The 18022-nt window shown below is 56.0% G+C and overlaps 1 protein-coding gene across 2 annotated transcripts in view; it reads right to left on the reverse strand.

Moving 5' to 3' along the window:
- Positions 1–505: 505 nt before the first annotated feature.
- Positions 506–18022, reverse strand: part of Syn3 (synapsin III) — a 429043-nt gene continuing 411526 nt past the window's right edge. For both annotated transcript variants that reach the window (XM_047550762.1, XM_047550761.1), the window contains exons 11-14: positions 10877–11011; positions 10019–10106; positions 4045–4312; positions 506–953 (exon numbers count right to left, since the gene is read on the reverse strand). In XM_047550762.1, coding sequence (XP_047406718.1) covers positions 821–953; positions 4045–4312; positions 10019–10106; positions 10877–11011 — 624 coding nt within the window. In that variant the 3' untranslated portion in view covers positions 506–820. The remainder of the gene's footprint in view (positions 954–4044; positions 4313–10018; positions 10107–10876; positions 11012–18022) is intronic.

An 18022-nucleotide genomic window follows, 5' to 3' on the forward strand; every position in this document is an offset into this window, starting at 1 on the left:
TGGGGCACTGAGAGGTGTGGAGCCAGCCGGACAGCAGCCTGGACAGCAACCGGACAGCAGCCGGACAGCAGCTCAGACAGCAGCCGGACAGCAGCCCAGACAGCAGCCGGACAGCAGCCGGACAGCAGCTCGGACAGCAGCTCAGACAGCAGCCCGGACAGCAGCCCGGACAGCAGCCGGACAGCAGCTCGGACAGCAGCTCAGACAGCAGCCCGGACAGCAGCCCGGACAGCAGCCGGACAGCAGCTCAGACAGCAGCCCGGACAGCAGCCCGGACAGCAGCCGGACAGCAGCTCAGACAGCAGCTCGGACAGCAGCTCAGACAGCAGCCGGACAGCAGCCCGGACAGCAGCCGGACAGCAGCTCAGACAGCAGCCCGGACAGCAGCCCGGACAGCAGCTCAGACAACAGCCCGGACAGCAGCTCGGACAGCAGCCGGACAGCAGCCGGACAGCAGCCCGGACAGCAGCTCGGACAGCAGCCGGACAGCAGCCCGGACAGCAGCTCGGACAGCAGCCGGCTCGTGGCAGGCAGGGGAGCAAGCAGGGGCGGCGGGCGGGCCAGGCGCTGTCTGTTCAGGAGCCCGATTTCGAGGAGCCCGGGGGGCTCTCGAGGGCCCCCCACTCATTCAGACGGCATGGGAGTGTCATGGCAAAGGAAAGTGGGGACACGTGGCGATGGCCAGCCGGTTCCCGGGTCAAAGGCATTTAGAAAGTGCGTTCTCAGGCCCTGGCTTCTGTTCCTCCAGGAACCAAGGCCGAGGAGGAGGCCGGGCAGGAGCGGGCCCAGCACTGGGCCTCCTGTCCCCGGACCTGGACGGCTAGTCGGAGAAGAGGCTGGCGAAGGACTTCCTCAGGTTGCGGATGGTCTCAGCCTTGGCCTCGTCCTCGCTCGGGGTCCCGCGCTGGGAGGCGTCCGAGGTGCTGAGGCTGTTGGTCAGGGACTGGGATTTGCTGCAAGAGAGAGGCAGGGTTGGGGGCAAGGCCCAGGCTCCCGAGGACATGGGCCTGGGGCCATCCCGGAAGCCAGAGGGCTGCGACGCCAGAACCAGGCCCTCACGGAGACTGGTGGGGCGGTCCCGCACAACCTGCAAGTGCTTGTCGCGACCCCCAATTTTTAGGTACAGAGATGGGGGCTGCAGAGGCAGGCCAGGCTCTGGCGGACCCTCACAGGACCCTCACAGCCAGAGACGGGCGGCCCCTGGAGCCCAGCTTCCTCCTCTCACCCAGGCTGCTCGGGCCGCAGGCCTCCCCAGGGAGGCTGGACCTCCCTCCTGCCTGTGGCGCTGGGCCAGCGAAGGTGGGTGGCAGCCACAGCAGGTCACAGGTGCCCCAGGGCAGGAAAGACAACTTTCTGTGAAATGAAGACTTAAGCTAGCCCACCCTCAGCCGTCTTCTTTTTCTACCTTTAAAAAAATGTGTGCTTTCTAGAAACACGTGAGAGTAGAGAGCACCTTGACACGTCACACATACATGGAGTGACTTCCGTCTTGTGGTGGCACATGACGTGGAGCTGGCTGCTCGCGTCTCCATGTGAGCCCAGGAAGGCCAGGTCCCCTCCTTCCCACGGCCTCTCCCATCCCAGCCCCCTTCCCGCCCCCCACTGTGGCATTTGCACGGTGCCAGCTGTCTGACCCGCACGGTGCCAGCTGTCTGACCCGGGTGCCCCCCAGAGCACTTCACAGGAGCCCCCGGCCTGCACCTCCCCTGCTGAGCACTTGCTGGGTGCCAGGCCCAGGGCCCCGTGGCGGGGCGCAGAGACAAGCGCCAGCGTGCCCTGCCCGCAAGACGCCCACGGTCCAGTGGAGGTGACGACGTGGGAAGGGACGACATGGATACGTCATGAGGTTGAGGGGTCTGCACGTGGTCTTGTCAGGTAGGGACTCGTTTTACCCCTTGCTCATGACCCTGCAGAGGCTCATCCAGGACGAGGCATGGGTGGGTAATTGGTGAATCTCTGCTGACCTGAACTAACAAGTGATACCCTGGGGCCGCGGGTGTAGCCCTGGTAGAGCGCTTGCCTGGGTTTACTCCCCAGCACTGCCAAAAAATAAAAATGTGAAAATAAAAGAGGCTACTCTAGGACAATGGCTCAGGAGATTTACGGATATCTAGCTAGATAACCATAAAGCCAGTGCCCAAACCTGGCTTCAGTTCCAAGGATCTCACCTGTCCTGTGAATAGCCAGGGTGACCTCCATACACAGGGACAGGCCGCACATTCCCACGCTTGCCTGGTGCCATAACGTTCTAAGCACGTGCTGTGCAGAAACTCATTTTAATCTTATAATAACCACATGAGGATACTGTCCCCATTTGCATGGAGGCACTGAAGCACAGAAAGGTTGAACTATTCATCTGAGGCCATTCAGCTTTTAAATGGTGGATCTGGGATTGCACCCCAGCAGACTGATTATAGAGCCTATGCTGTCAGTTTCTATGCCCCATGGCCTGGAGGGTCGGTCACTTGTTAACATCTATCACACTGGGCAATTTTTTCCCATAGTGACTCCTGCTATTATGAAAGTAGATGCTCAAGGTTATTAGTTGCATCAGTGTTTAAATTAAAATCAAGTCTCTACTTCTAGTGCACTAGATAATCATGGAACAACTATGTTGTGGAATACTATGCAGCTACAAAAAAGAAAATCTCAATGAACTGGGTGGAAGAGCTGTAGGATGTATTGTTACTGAAAATTAAGGAGTGTAATGGTGTGGATAGTGAATCCTACCACTGGTGTGGGAAGGTGAGGAGGGGATCAGAAGGTGTATATTTTTATTTGTATAAGGAAACACTGGAAGGATAGATAAGGAACTAATAAAAATGGCCTTCTCTAGGGATCAGGGGAGCAAAGCATTGAGTGGGAATGGGGTTGGAGTGAGGCTTTTCACTGTCTATTTTTATATCATGAGTGTCTTTAAAATTTTTGAACCAAGTGAATCTATTACCTATTTGAAAAAAAAAAAATTGTGTTATTACGATCCCTGGACTGAGCGTCCTGGGTTCTGTCCTCGCCCTTCTGCCTACTAACAACAGCAGGAGCTCTGCCCGGTTATTCAATTCTCTGTCTTTACAATGGGGATAATGAGAGTCAATAACTCCCAGGCTCGTGAGGACCTCAGATGGAGCTGGGTCCAGAGCACACCCGACTGGGATCCTGCCTCCTGACCGTGAGCCAGGAGACAGGCCTGAGAGGAAGCAGGGTGGTGTCAGGATGGCTTATTTAAGAAGGACCGTGACCCCGTCCCTGCGGTCCACTCCTTCTCAGGTGCCTCCTTCCATCAAGACTCTTTCCCTGCCTTGGGAGTCTAGGCTTGGTCAGGTGACGTGCTTTGACAATGGCAGATGACAGAATGACCCTGTGTCGCTTCCAAGCTGGGCCCCCAAAGCCTCGAGGCTTCTGCTTTTGCCCTTTTAGAAGCAAACCTGCCAGGTGAGGAAGCCGGCCTCGCCCGGAGAGGAGGAGAGGCCCAGCTGAGGCCAGCGCCGTCCAGCCCCAATCAATCTGCCAGCCAACTGCAGCGACAGGCGTGACCCGGGAGAGGAGGGTTGCCCGACTTGGCAGGTCAAAATTCAGGTCACCCAGCCCAATGCACATTTCCGATGAAAAGCAAATACATATATATTTAAAGTATCCGTATATCCCCTGCAAATTTGGGGCATATTTATGCTCAAAGTTATTCACTGTTTATCTGAAATCCAAATCTACCTTGGTGTTCTCCATTTAACCCAGAAGATCTACAGGAGACACCAGCAGAAGAACCTTCCAGCTGTGCTAAACTCAGAATAAACTGCTGAACCCCCAAATCGTGAACAAATAAAACGGTTGTTTTCTGCAGTCACTAAGTTTGGGGGTGGTTTGCAGCAGAAAAGGTACCTAGTACATGTGTTCACGGGGGCACTCAGGAGACTTCTCTCATCTTCTGGGCCCTGCCACAGAACTGCTGTGCACCAGGCCCGTTTCTACCTATTTAAAGCCCGGGAGGAAGCCCTCGCTGGGCCTGACCCTGAATAGCGCCCACTCCCGGGTCAGCCGAGCACTTACTTGAGATGCGGATGGGGCGGCGCTGTCTTCCTGGGCTCCTCACCCTGCTGGGAGGTGCTGCGGCCCTGCGCGGGGGGCCGGGGCTTGGAGGCCTGGTTTGGGGAGCTGCCCCCAGATGCCCGGGATAGCTGTGGAGAGCCTGGTGACCTTTGCTGCTGTGGGGATCCAGACTGGGGGCTCAGGGGTTGCTGGCCTTGCGGGGAGAGCCTCTGTTGGGAGGGGCTTCCGGATCTGGGGGGCTGAGGAGACTGAGCTTGACGAGGACCCCCTGCAGGCCAAAGAAAGGGTCAAGTTCACATTGGTTAGGCTAAAGGTGACTGTGCACAGTGTTGTTTCCCAGGCGTGCATTAATTACAGTGAACCCTGAGAACAAAATACCTGTGAAACCATAAAGAGGTGACTTGGGGGGCATCGTCAGTGGAATAGGCTGCGCTCATCACACCACACGGCGTGGCAGAACAGCATGGAGTGACGTGGGTGCTGTGCATGGTACACGCTGACTACCTACTGCTGGTAACAGTGGCTCATGTGACAGCGAATATGTTTTATTCTTTTTTGGGCACAAATATATAAAGCTTTATGGGGAAGGAAGACGGGAAGTTTGTACACAGAATCACTGGGTCTCAAACTTTAACGCACCCACGGATCATTGGGGATCTTGTCAAAATAAAGATTTGGACACAGTCGTTCCGGATGGTGTTATGGACTAAATCGTATCCCCCTCCAAATTCGTACCTTTAAGTCCTAATCCTCAGTGTGACCGCTTTTGGAGATGGGAGGTCTTTGAGGAGGTAACTAAGGGAAGGAGGCTAGGGGGTGAGGGCTGACCCAACAGGGCTGAGGTCCCCACGAGAAGAGGAAGAGGCAGCAAATGTGCAACTGTGGGAGAAGAAAGCCGCGGCCATCTGCAAGCCGAGGAGAGAAGCCGCACCAGAAACCAGCCCTGCCGACACCTCCACCTTGGACTTCCAGCCTCCAGAACCGTGAGAAAAAGCGCTTCTGTCATTCAAAGCCCCCAGTCTGCGGCTCTGCATTGTTAAGGCAGCTGGAGCAGAAAACTGCTGGCAGGGACCGCGGATGGATCTGCCTCTCCTACAAGTTCCCAGGTGATTCTGCAGCTCTGCGTTCAAGGCCCTGAATAATGACCGCAGAGGGGTGGGGTTACGAGGGACCCGGATTCTTCTTTCTCACGGCTGCGTAGCAGGCAGAAGAGGTTCTGCTTTGAAAATAATGAGAAGAATTCTCCCTCATTTTGGGGCTTGCCCTCTAAACTTTTCTAAGAACTTTGGAGAGCAGCGTTATCATTTGTTCTAGAGAAGCTGGTGAAGAAGATGCTACTGTGTTCTTTGTACAGAGGTGGAAGCTGAGTCCTTCCCTTCCCGGGCTGCCCTGAGTCCTCACGACATCTTTGTGTGATTTAAGAAAAGTCAGCTGCTTTCTCTGGTGGCGGCAGCTCTGGCCAGGTGCAAGAGGAACAAGGACTAGATTTTAGCCGACCCCTCCCCTCAGACATGGAGCCAGTTGGGCACATTTGCTGAGGGCATGACCTGTCTGACTGGCAGCCCTGACGCTGCTGGCACGAGGAGCCCCAGGTCCTGACTCAAGCCTTGTCATGAACTTGCCACGTGACTGTTGGGAAGTCACACAATAAGGTCATTGGACCGTACACCAAACAGCCCTCCCAATTAAACATTTTTCTGAGCATGTGGAACACTTTCTAAATTGGATTAAATTACAACAGCCAGTTTAGCAACTGATGGCATGTGGCTTTGAATCATGACCTCTTTCATGCCGGTAGGTAGGAGGACCTCTTGATTTCAAACTCAAACACCTAGGAGCCAGGCGGGGATACAGATAAACAAAGTGGTGAGTGTAAGAAAAATAACTCTGCTTTAAGGACCTTCCCTCTGGACATGAAAACAGCTCAGAGAGCTTTCTCTAAAGAGGTGCAAGCATAAAGAAAACAGCAACTGACTGCCTGTCACCGTGGAAGTGACAATAGGGAGGAGCAGGGCCTGAGCGAGCAGCCCCTGACGGCTGCTGTGTAGGAATGCAGGTTCGTCGTTTCTAGAATTTCTGTGCTATCAACAGAGGCTGGGGTTTACTGGTCGTGGTGGTGCAGGTCTGTAATCCCAGCAGCTCTGGAGGCTGAGGCAGGATGGCGAGTTCAAAGCCAGCCTCAGCAACTTAGCTATGTCCTGAGCAACTCAGTGAGACCCTGTCCTTGTCTCTAAAAGAGACAGAGAGAGAAGGGGAGAGAGAAAGAGAGAGAGAGAGAGAGAGAGAGAGAGAGAGAGAGAGAGAGAGAGAGACTGAATGACCAGGCATAGGGTCTAGATGTTTAAGTAAAAGTTCCTGATTTTTAAATGTTGGTTACTGTTTAATTTTCTAAACCCACTGCAGGTCAAATGAAACGTCATGTTTTGTAATTTTTCTTAAGTTACCATCCCCACCCTGGGTCAATAATATTTTGAAAACTCTGCGTCCTCATTCAGTAACTCATCAGCTATATTTTAAGTCCCTATTATATCCCTTGGATTCATCAAGAGACACCCTAGTTATTTCTTTCAGTTTTTTTGCAAAGCACACAATTTACCATTTTTTCTTTGAGCACATACAAAAAATATCAACTTCCACATAAAAGGTATTTGCCTAATCACAGGATTGCTGCTAAAAAACAAAGTTTATTGAAAGAAAAACTTCACCTTTACTGAGTCAGGACATGAACAGTGAGTTTGAAACAATAACGTGATCTTGTCATTTGGAGAAATTGGTGAAAATATTGGTTTTAAATGAGCCTTGTTTAAAAAAATAAATTAGCCTTGCTATTTTTAATCTGAATTGTTAATTCTTTGAGCATTTTCTTTCGTTACCTTAATTGGTTTTAAATTGATTATTTTTCAACTCACTAGAAGTGTGTTTAGCTGCATGTTCCTTAAAATAATATGTCTTTATCCGGCATGTTTCTACTCTGGGCCAGAGAGGAAACCAGAATACAGTAGCTCTCTGTTTTAAAAGGGGCTCTTTTCAAATGCGTATTTTAAAACTCAGACCCCGGCCTAGTGGGAAAGGAGGGGGCAGGGCAGAGCAAGCCGGGAGCCTGGCCGGGTGACGCATGTCATTTTGGAACCTTTATAACTATGGATTATTGCCAGGCAGGCAGTGGGACTGCGTGAGTTATAAGGGTTGTTAATGAGGATCAAGGACAACCTGGTTTTTAGATTTATTAGTGAGACACGGTTATTAATGGTAAGAGTGTGTAACTGTTATGGATAGTGGGTTATCAGCGGGACGTGCTAATGTCTTCCAAGGCCTAGCTCTCGGTCAGACACCTCGAGAACTGCTTCACCCGCATAGTCCCCTGGACAGTTCCTCATTAATACATGTGGCGGCTGCTTTGTCCTCCTTTGAGGCTGGGAGAGGTGATATCACCTGCCTGAGACTGAGAGGCAGTGAGACCCGCCCCCGGGTCTGAATACACGCATTCGTCAGTGTTTGGAGCTTCAGTGTCTCCCAAAGGCTCCTGTGTGGAAGGCCTGGTCAGCAGCCTGTGGAGCCCTTGGGAGGTGGCAGGACCTTGAGGAGGGGGGGCCTAGTGGGAGGAAGTGAGGTCACTGGGGTGTGCTCTTGAAGGGCATGTTGGGCCCCTGGACCCTTCCCCCTCTCTGCTTCCTTGACTTCATGAGGTGAACAGCGTTCCTCTGCTAAGTTCTCCGGCTGCCACGACGTACTGGCCCAAAGCAACGGGGCCAAGCGACCATGGACTGAAACTTCCAGAACCCTGAGCCAGGATGCATCTTACCTTGTTTAAGTGGATTTTTCTCAGGTATTTTGTCACAGTGATGGAAAGCTGACAAACACTCAGTTGTATACAGTTACAGTTTCCCTTTTCTTAAATACTTTCTGATTTTCCAGGAAGAGAAGCAGAGATAGGAAACAGGGAGGGGAAAACAGTGAGCAGGCTGGCATGTAAGGAAGATTCAATAAATATGGCTTTTTTCAGCACTGGGATTGAACTCAGGGGTGCTCTACTACTGAATTACATCCCCTGCCCCCCGTTTTTTTAAATGGACAGTATGCCTTTATTCATTTATTTATTTTTATGTGGTGCTAAGGATTGAACCCAGTGCCTCACACATGCTAGGCACCTGCTCTGCCACTGAGCTACAGCCCCAGCACCCCCTGCCCTGTTTATGTTTTGAGACAGGGTCTATTTAAGTTGCCCAGGCTGGTCTTGAACTTGAGATCCTCCTGCCTCAGCCTCCAGAGTTGCTGTGATTACAGGTTTGCAGCACCACGTGCAGCCTAAGTATTACTATTTTTTAAATGGTAGAGGGATCTGAGCATCAAAACTATGGGAATTTGTCAGAATAGAGAAGAAGAGAAAACTTAAGGAACAAAGAAAAAGCCATAAGCAAGACTTTGAAATAAATGGGAAAGCCGACTTTGGCCCTCAGAATGAATGCGGTTTTGAATAAGTTATTGTGTTACGAGACTATTCGACTTCAGATACATACAGTTGGAAAGGTCAACTGGCCCAGTGTTTTGACAAATGTGGTAATTTTTAGTCTGTGGTTGAGTATAATTTTGATAATTGTGCATCTATTTTGGAGTGTATTGGGGGAAATAGGCAACACCAAATTCATTTATGTGAAAAAGTGAGCTAACATAAAAGAACATATTAAATAAATGGCAGTAATGGAGAAAGGGAGGGAGGGAGGAAGGAAGGAAGGAAGGAAGAAAGGAGGGAGGGAGGGAGGAAATGAAGAGTGGTGAGGGAGGAAGTGAGGGAGGGAGGAAGGAAGTGAGAGGGGAGGGAGGGAGGGAGGAAATGAAGGAGTGGTGAGGGAGGGAGGGAGGAAGTGAGGGAGGGAGGGAGGAAGGGAGGGAGGGAGGGAGGGAGGGAGGAAATGAAGGAGTGGTGAGGGAGGGAGGGAGGAAGTGAGGGAGGGAGGGAGGGAGGAAATGAAGAGTGGTGAGGGAGGAAGTGAGGGAGGGAGGAAGGAAGTGAGAGAGGAGGGAGGGAGGGAGGAAATGAAGGAGTGGTGAGGGAGGGAGGGAGGAAGTGAGGGAGGGAGGGAGGGAGGAAAGGGCAATTTCCTCAGATCCATGGAAGAGGAGAATGTCTGGTGCCTAAGGTTTTTTTCCCAAAAAGCAATAAATCTGTTGCTTTCATGAATATGGCTGGGAAGGCCAGAACGTGATGGAAACTCTTTCTTTCTGGTAGATTTTTAAAGCAGATCCTTAGAGCTCGCAAGGAACTGCTGGCCCTGGGTCTCCGCCAAGCTTCTCTGGAGCCGCAGCTGACCCCGGCCGAGTGTGCCCACCCGGCTTCACTGCAAGAGCGAGCAGGGGGGCGGTTTCCTCCCTGGGCCTGTGTGGGAGAAGGGCTGGGCTGCCGAGGTCCCTCAAGAGGGCCCTCAGCTCTTCTCGGGATCTCTTCCCATGGCGTATCCATACTTACCCGTCCTCTTACAAACGGTGGCCTTTCCGTAGTACTGCTGGAATGTTTTTGAGGAGGAGTTTTGTTTGACAAGGTTATAGATTGTGTTCTGCTTTGTCTTTCTTTCTCACTTTAGTTGGTTGACTCAGGCATCTTATGAGCTAGAAATGAACTTTCTAGAAGGTCTAAAAGGTCAGACTTATAAATCCGCCAGTTTCTTGTGCCCCCTGGGCAAACTTCTGCTGCCACCTCAGAATAAAGGAAATGCTGCTGCTTCCACCACGGAGTGGCTGGGAGGCTAAACAGGACCTGGCACCGTGCACGCACTGTGCTGGAAAGCAAGTCTACCTCCTCTCTTTCCTTCCTCCTTCCCTGAGCTGAGGGGTTGGCAAGCCTCATAGTCTGGGCATGGAATGGGCGTGCTTCCTCTGTAGGTGAAGTTTTAAGAGGGATTGCCGTCTACAGATCACATGCTCGGCCCTCAACATCCTCCCTGAGACGGCTGGTTTCCAGGGCTGTCCTGGGTCTTACCTTGCGGAGGTGGGCGTGGCTGCGGTTGTCCCAGCTGAGGCCCCAGCTGGCCTTGCCCTGGGGATTTTGCTGGTTTGGTTTGCGGAGCCTAAAGCAGAAGAGAAAGGGAGCCTGTTGCTATCTCCACGGCCATTTCCTTCCTGGGTGGAGGGCCAGCTTGGGAGAGATCTTTTCATGATTGAGGTAAAACCCGCATGCGGTGTTCTTAAGTGTACAGTGGAATGGGTCTCTACACGTGCGCACACGTTGGTGTGGCTGCTGCCCAGTTGAAGACATAGAACATTCCAGAGGAGAAGGCTGCCCGTGCCCCTTGCCCAGTACCCTCCTCAAGTTTAACCGTCCATCTGGCATCTGTTATCACAGATGAGGCTGGTGTGGAAGTCAGGCACTGGGGGTGGGGCGGGTGGGGGCAGGCAGATTTGAGACTTGCTCTCGCAGACTGGGGGGCTGGAGGGCTCTCTGGAGAGTGGGTGGGTCCTCCTTGGTGGGGGCTGTGGAGGGGAGGAGCTTTGTGGGAGCTTGTCAAAGTTGGGGGACAGGGACTTGGGAGTCACAATAGTCTCCATCGACTGGTGCCCTGGGAGCCCAGGGGGACCCGGGTACACAGGCTCTGGTTCAGGCCCAGGACCGGGGCATGGAAATGGAAACTCCCCGTGTTCTCCGCCCACAGGTGCCGGGAGTCCTGGTGGGAGAGATCTTCCTCTCCGCAGGGACGAGGGCCCCTGGAGAGCCGCCGAAGCCCCACCTATTCCTCCCGCCCACGGTGGTCCTTCCCTGGGACACCTCTGTTGAATCGAGGGGGTCCCCAGCCCAGAGAGCCAGGCATTCCTCCGCGCTCAGTCCTGCTGAGAGTCTTACCCACGGCTTCAGGGGCGAGGGTGTTGTGCCCCCTGGCATTAGGAATTGGCTCATTTTGGAGACGACGAGGTCGGCCATCAGCTGTTTGTCCTCTTCCACGTGCTCCCCGATCAGGGGCATGGAGCTGTCCATTACCTGTGGCAGAGAAAGGAAGGGTGACGGACCCCCATGCCTGCGGAAAGCGGGGGTGGCAGGTCCAGGCGTGCGGCCCCCGCGCAGGACAGGAATGACCACTAGATGGCGATGTCCTCCATGCAAACCACCCAGCCCAGCACCTCCAGCTGGGACTGGGCTCCCCAGAGACATTCTGTTCCCCACGGCTCAGTCTAAACCAGTTCCCTGGATTCGGTTCTGTCCAGCCTACAGACCGTGGACGAGGGCAACGTGACCGTGACCCTGGCCGGCAGCCTCTGCTGACCTTTTCTGTATTTTTCTTTGGGGAGCAAGTCTCCACCCCCTCCTTTCCCACTGGGCCCCTTCCCAGGGTTGGGGCTGGCCTCCTCTCTTCTGGCCCAAGGTCAAGACTTTCTACAAAGCCAGAAACAGTGAAGGTGGGGGCTCCATCATGACCAAAAAAAAAAAAAAAAGGGTGGTGGTTCTGAAATTGACCCAGGGTTCAGCGAAGAGGGAGGAGGGAGGCCGTTCTCTAACACACAGCCTGGGGCCAAGGTCACTCTGCAGGAAGCTGGACTTTGTCCCAGGAAACAACGAGGTGGGCCTGAGAGATGGGGACTGCCCTTCTACTCTTTCTACAGATGGAGAAACTGAGGCCCAGAGGTGGGATTTGCTCGAGGCCACATAGGACACTGACCAGGGCAAGGGCAGCTGTGGAAGGTCTGGAGGGAGAGTCTGGCCCGGGCAGACTGTGCAGTAGCCGTGTTCTCACCCTCTCTCTCTCCGACCCTTGGAATCCAGCTAGCAGTGTCCACCTGCTCCACTCCCCGGTCCCCAGCTCTGGACCAACCATCTGCTCTCCTCCAGGTCCTCATGCTGAGGACTAGCTCTTCCTACTTCTGCAGACTGGGTAGCGCCTCCTTCCTTGGGGGCACCTCGCCCGCCCTTCCTCCGGGAAGCCCTCTGGCATGGACGGTGCCAGCTCCTAGGAGCACCTCCAGTCGATGCGCCTGCCACCCTCCCTCGGTTGTCCAGCGGAGGACAATGACACAGTGCTGGCTGCTGCGAACCAGACTGCGGGCCTGGTGGGCCCTTGACAGACACCTGTGGTGTGGGGGAGGGGAGGTCCCGCTTAGCCCGCTCAGCCTGGTGGGGAGGAGCCTGCTGTGGCCCGAGTTCTAAGCCCCGGGTGTGGACCACTGGTCATCCTGGGAAAAGCTCTCTGAGGCAGGTATTGTTAGTATCCTCGTCACAACGATGAGGAAACCGAGGGCCAAAGAAATGCAAATTCCTCGTCACCAGGTAAATTCTCACCCGGCGTCCGTGGTCAGAACACAGAAGCGTGGCGGGGGTTCCAGGCCCAGGTTGGGCTGCAGAGTTGCAGCGAGATCCTGAGCGAGTCACCTTCCCTCTGTGGGTCCAGTTTTTCCTTAGCCGTGGACTGAGGGGTTTGAGCAGCTGCGAAGACCCTTCCAGCTGGGACTTGAGGGTGGGTGGGTCTAATGCACCCCCTGCGCTTGAGGAGCTGCGAGGCAGATTGCTCAGGGATGTGGGTACGGATGGCCGCAGGGTCCTGGACTCTCAGGGGGCTCCTGGGCTGTGCCCAGCTCTGAGGCGCCAGCATCCCAGTGGCCGCCACATGGACAGTCTGGGTTACGCCAGCTGTGTTGAGTTACGGCCCTGGAGTCTGTCCCCAGCGTGCACCCTGCCTGTCCTCTCCCCTGACCCTGCCTACCCTCCGCTGGTCTGGTTCGTTCTCCACATTCTTCACAGTGGAAAACAGCCGCCACAGGGACCTGAGGTCAGAGAAGTTTGGAATCCCCAAAGTGGACACAGCCGAGGGAAGCGGACGCTTGGTGTCCCTAGGGAGACATGCTTCCAGTGAGCACAGGTCAGGGAGGGCCTTGCCGGGGGTGTTTTGCTCTAAGGATCCTCACTGACGGTCACAAACACGTTCTGTCCTCACCACAGCTGGGGCTCAGGAATCCATTCAATTTGGATCTCTCCTGCCCTTTTCTTTCCTTAATAGGAAAAAGTACCTTTTAACCCTCGTGGCAAGCTTCCCCTCTCCCCTGATCCTACCCCAAACCCAAAAGGAAGGGAAACAACCCGTGATATTTCTGAGAGACTCGAGAGAGAGAAAAAGAAAAAAAAAAAAAATCCCAAAGCCATTTTTTTTTTCTGGAACATTTTTGAGAAGCTGTTTTCTTGTGTCTTGAAGTCCAAGCCCACTACTTTTCTTTTCTTTCTTTCTTTTGATTTGTTTTTTGTTTTTAATGTGAAAAGTCTTTCATCCCGAATGTGTGGGGGCAGGGAGCCTGCGCCCACGGGTGAATATCCATTCCTTCCTAAAGCGAAGGCAGGAGCTCGGGCAGAGGAAGAGGCCCTCTAACCGGCCACCTGGGTGTCTGGCGGTCCCCGATCCCCGAGGACATGCCAGCAGGAGGGCCCAGCGGGGTCCCAGGAGCTTCGATGTCCCCTGTGGAGGAGCCGCCGCCCCACGCCTGCTCAGAAGCTCCCAGGGTCTCTCCAGGAGAGCAGGGGCGGGTCCCTCCAGGGTGCTGTGTAGGCCAGTGATTCTGTCCCTGTCCTTCAACGTCTCTTCTGAGGGGGGACACAGGGGACCTTCAGGTACAGCGAGGGCCAGAGGGAAAGCGGGTCTTGCACAGGAGAGGAGCACCGTTTCCAGGAAGGACTGGCTGTCCCAAGCAGATGCCACTCATCCCGGGGGAGCCCCCTGGGCGCTGCCCATCCTGGACTCCCTGCCCCGCCTCTCTGGCCATGTGTGAAGCCCGCTGAGTCACCTGGTCCTGCTGCACTGTGGCTCCCTGGGGAGCCTGGCAGACGTGAGGGCCCAGAGGCCGCTGGCTCCTGTGGTCACCCCGGCCATGTGCTTCCCATGAGCCGCCCACGCCCGGGAGGGGGCAGCCGCGGGCTCTCCTCACGTGTCTTGGCCTGGTGGCAGCCCGGCCTCCCTGGGCTGGAGAAGAAGGGCTCCCGAGGGAGGGGCAGCGTGTGTGTGTGTGTGTGTGTGTGTGTGTGTGTGTGTGCGCGCGCGCGCAGAGGCCAGATCCCAGCCGGGGGGAGAGCAGCAGGCAGTCACGAGGGACAAGGGACAAGGACAGGGGACATGGCAGGGCAGGAGTTGAGCAGAGAGAGGAGGGTGGGGGGACCAAGAGAGCTGGGGGGAGCGGTGTGCAGGGGGTTGAGGGACAAGGGGTTGTGCAGAAGGCAGGAGCGACAGGGGTCTGGAGAGGGACTCGGCCGCGGCCCCTCCATGAGTCCCACTCACAATTCCTTCCCCGCACCTTGCCCGCCCGTCGCCCCTGCACACTTGCCCTTCTGGGATCTAACACCCTGTGTCACCCCTGCACACTGTGCCCTTCTGGACCTCTGACACCCTGCGTCACCCCTGCACACTGTGCCCTTCTGGACCTCTGACACCCTGTGTCACCCTGCACACTGTGCCCTTCTGGGATCTGACACCCTGCGTCACCCCTGCACACTGTGCCCTTCTGGACCTCTGACACCCTGTGTCACCCTGCACACTGTGCCCTTCTGGGATCTGACACCCTGCGTCACCCCTGCACACTGTGCCCTTCTGGACCTCTGACACCCTGCGTCACCTCTGCACACTGTGCCCTTCTGGACCTCTGACACCCTGCGTCACCCCTGCACACTGTGCCCTTCTGGACCTCTGACACCCTGTGTCACCCCTGCACACTGTGCCCTTCTGGACCTCTGACACCCTGCGTCACCCCTGCACACTGTGCCCTTCTGGACCTCTGACACCCTGTGTCACCCCTGCACAATGTGCCCTTCTGGACCTCTGACACCCTGTGTCACCCCTGCACACTGTGCCCTTCTGGACCTCTGACACCCTGTGTCACCCTGCACACTGTGCCCTTCTGGACCTCTGACACCCTGTGTCACCCTGCACACTGTGCCCTTCTGGACCTCTGACACCCTGTGTCACCCTGCACACTGTGCCCTTCTGGGATCTGACACCCTGCGTCACCCTGCACACTCTGCCCTTCTGGGATCTGACACCCTGCGTCACCCTGCACACTGTGCCCTTCTGGGTGTCTGACACCCTGCGTCACCCCTGCACACTGTGCCCTTCTGGACCTCTGACACCCTGTGTCACCCCTGCACACTGTGCCCTTCTGGGATCTGACACCCTGCGTCACCCTGCACACTGTGCCACTTCTGGGATCTGACACTCTGCGTCACCCTGCACACTGTGCCCTTCTGGGATCTGACACCCTGCGTCACCCTGCACACTGTGCCCTTCTGGACCTCTGACACCCTGCGTCACCCCTGCACACTGTGCCCTTCTGGGATCTGACACCCTGCGTCACCCTGCACACTGTGCCCTTCTGGACATCTGACACCCTGTGTCACCCCTGCACACTGTGCCACTTCTGGGATCTGACACCCTGCGTCACCCTGCACACTGTGCCCTTCTGGGATCTGACACCCTGCGTCACCCTGCACACTGTGCCACTTCTGGGATCTGACACTCTGCGTCACCCTGCACACTGTGCCCTTCTGGACCTCTGACACCCTGTGTCACCCCTGCACACTGTGCCCTTCTGGGATCTGACACCCTGCGTCACCCTGCACACTGTGCCACTTCTGGGATCTGACACTCTGCGTCACCCTGCACACTGTGCCCTTCTGGGATCTGACACCCTGCGTCACCCTGCACACTCTGCCCTTCTGGGTGTCTGACACCCTGCGTCACCCCTGCACACTGTGCCCTTCTGGGATCTGACACCCTGCGTCACCCTGCACACTGTGCCCTTCTGGACATCTGACACCCTGTGTCACCCCTGCACACTGTGCCCTTCTGGGATCTGACACCCTGCGTCACCCTGCACACTGTGCCCTTCTGGACATCTGACACCCTGTGTCACCCTTGCACACTGTGCCCTTCTGGACCTCTGACACCCTGCGTCACCCCTGCACACTGTGCCCTTCTGGGATCTGACACCCTGCGTCACCCTGCACACTGTGCCCTTCTGGACATCTGACACCCTGTGTCACCCCTGCACACTGTGCCCTTCTGGGATCTGACACCCTGCGTCACCCTGCACACTGTGCCCTTCTGGACCTCTGACACCCTGCGTCACCCCTGCACACTGTGCCCTTCTGGGATCTGACACCCTGCGTCACCCTGCACACTGTGCCCTTCTGGACATCTGACACCCTGTGTCACCCCTGCACACTGTGCCCTTCTGGGATCTGACACCCTGCGTCACCCTGCACACTGTGCCCTTCTGGGATCTGACACCCTGCGTCACCCTGCACACTGTGCCACTTCTGGGATCTGACACTCTGCGTCACCCTGCACACTGTGCCCTTCTGGACCTCTGACACCCTGTGTCACCCCTGCACACTGTGCCCTTCTGGGATCTGACACCCTGTGTCACCCCTGCACACTGTGCCCTTCTGGGATCTGACACCCTGTGTCACCCCTGCACACTGTGCCACTTCTGGGATCTGACACCCTGCGTCACCCTGCACACTGTGCCCTTCTGGGATCTGACACCCTGCGTCACCCCTGCACACTGTGCCCTTCTGGGATCTGACACCCTGCGTCACCCTGCACACTGTGCCCTTCTGGACCTCTGACACCCTGTGTCACCCCTGCACACTGTGCCCTTCTGGACCTCTGACACCCTGTGTCACCCCTGCACACTGTGCCACTTCTGGGATCTGACACCCTGCGTCACCCCTGCACACTGTGCCCTTCTGGACCTCTGACACCCTGTGTCACCCCTGCACACTGTGCCCTTCTGGACCTCTGACACCCTGTGTCACCCCTGCACACTGTGCCCTTCTGGACCTCTGACACCCTGCGTCACCCCTGCACACTGTGCCCTTCTGGGATCTGACACCCTGCGTCACCCTGCACACTGTGCCCTTCTGGACATCTGACACCCTGTGTCACCCCTGCACACTGTGCCCTTCTGGACCTCTGACACCCTGCGTCACCCCTGCACACTGTGCCCTTCTGGGATCTGACACCCTGCGTCACCCCTGCACACTGTGCCCTTCTGGACCTCTGACACCCTGTGTCACCCCTGCACACTGTGCCCTTCTGGACCTCTGACACCCTGCGTCACCCCTGCACACTGTGCCCTTCTGGACCTCTGACACCCTGTGTCACCCCTGCACACTGTGCCCTTCTGGACCTCTGACACCCTGTGTCACCCCTGCACACTGTGCCCTTCTGGGATCTGACACCCTGTGTCACCCCTGCACACTGTGCCCTTCTGGGATCTGACACCCTGCGTCACCCTGCACACTGTGCCCTTCTGGACATCTGACACCCTGTGTCACCCCTGCACACTGTGCCCTTCTGGGATCTGACACCCTGCGTCACCCTGCACACTGTGCCCTTCTGGGATCTGACACCCTGCGTCACCCTGCACACTGTGCCCTTCTGGACCTCTGACACCCTGTGTCACCCCTGCACACTGTGCCCTTCTGGGATCTGACACCCTGCGTCACCCTGCACACTGTGCCCTTCTGGGATCTGACACCCTGCGTCACCCTGCACACTGTGCCCTTCTGGGATCTGACACCCTGTGTCACCCCTGCACACTGTGCCCTTCTGGGATCTGACACCCTGTGTCACCCCTGCACACTGTGCCCTTCTGGACCTCTGACACCCAGTGTCACCCCTGCACACTGTGCCCTTCTGGACCTCTGACACCCTGCGTCACCCCTGCACACTGTGCCCTTCTGGACCTCTGACACCCTGTGTCACCCCTGCACACTGTGCCCTTCTGGACCTCTGACACCCTGTGTCACCCCTGCACACTGTGCCCTTCTGGGATCTGACACCCTGTGTCACCCCTGCACACTGTGCCCTTCTGGGATCTGACACCCTGCGTCACCCTGCACACTGTGCCCTTCTGGACATCTGACACCCTGTGTCACCCCTGCACACTGTGCCCTTCTGGGATCTGACACCCTGCGTCACCCTGCACACTGTGCCCTTCTGGGATCTGACACCCTGCG

Source organism: Sciurus carolinensis, chromosome 4 (assembly GCF_902686445.1).
Source record: "Sciurus carolinensis chromosome 4, mSciCar1.2, whole genome shotgun sequence".
Lineage (NCBI taxonomy): Eukaryota > Metazoa > Chordata > Mammalia > Rodentia > Sciuridae > Sciurus > Sciurus carolinensis.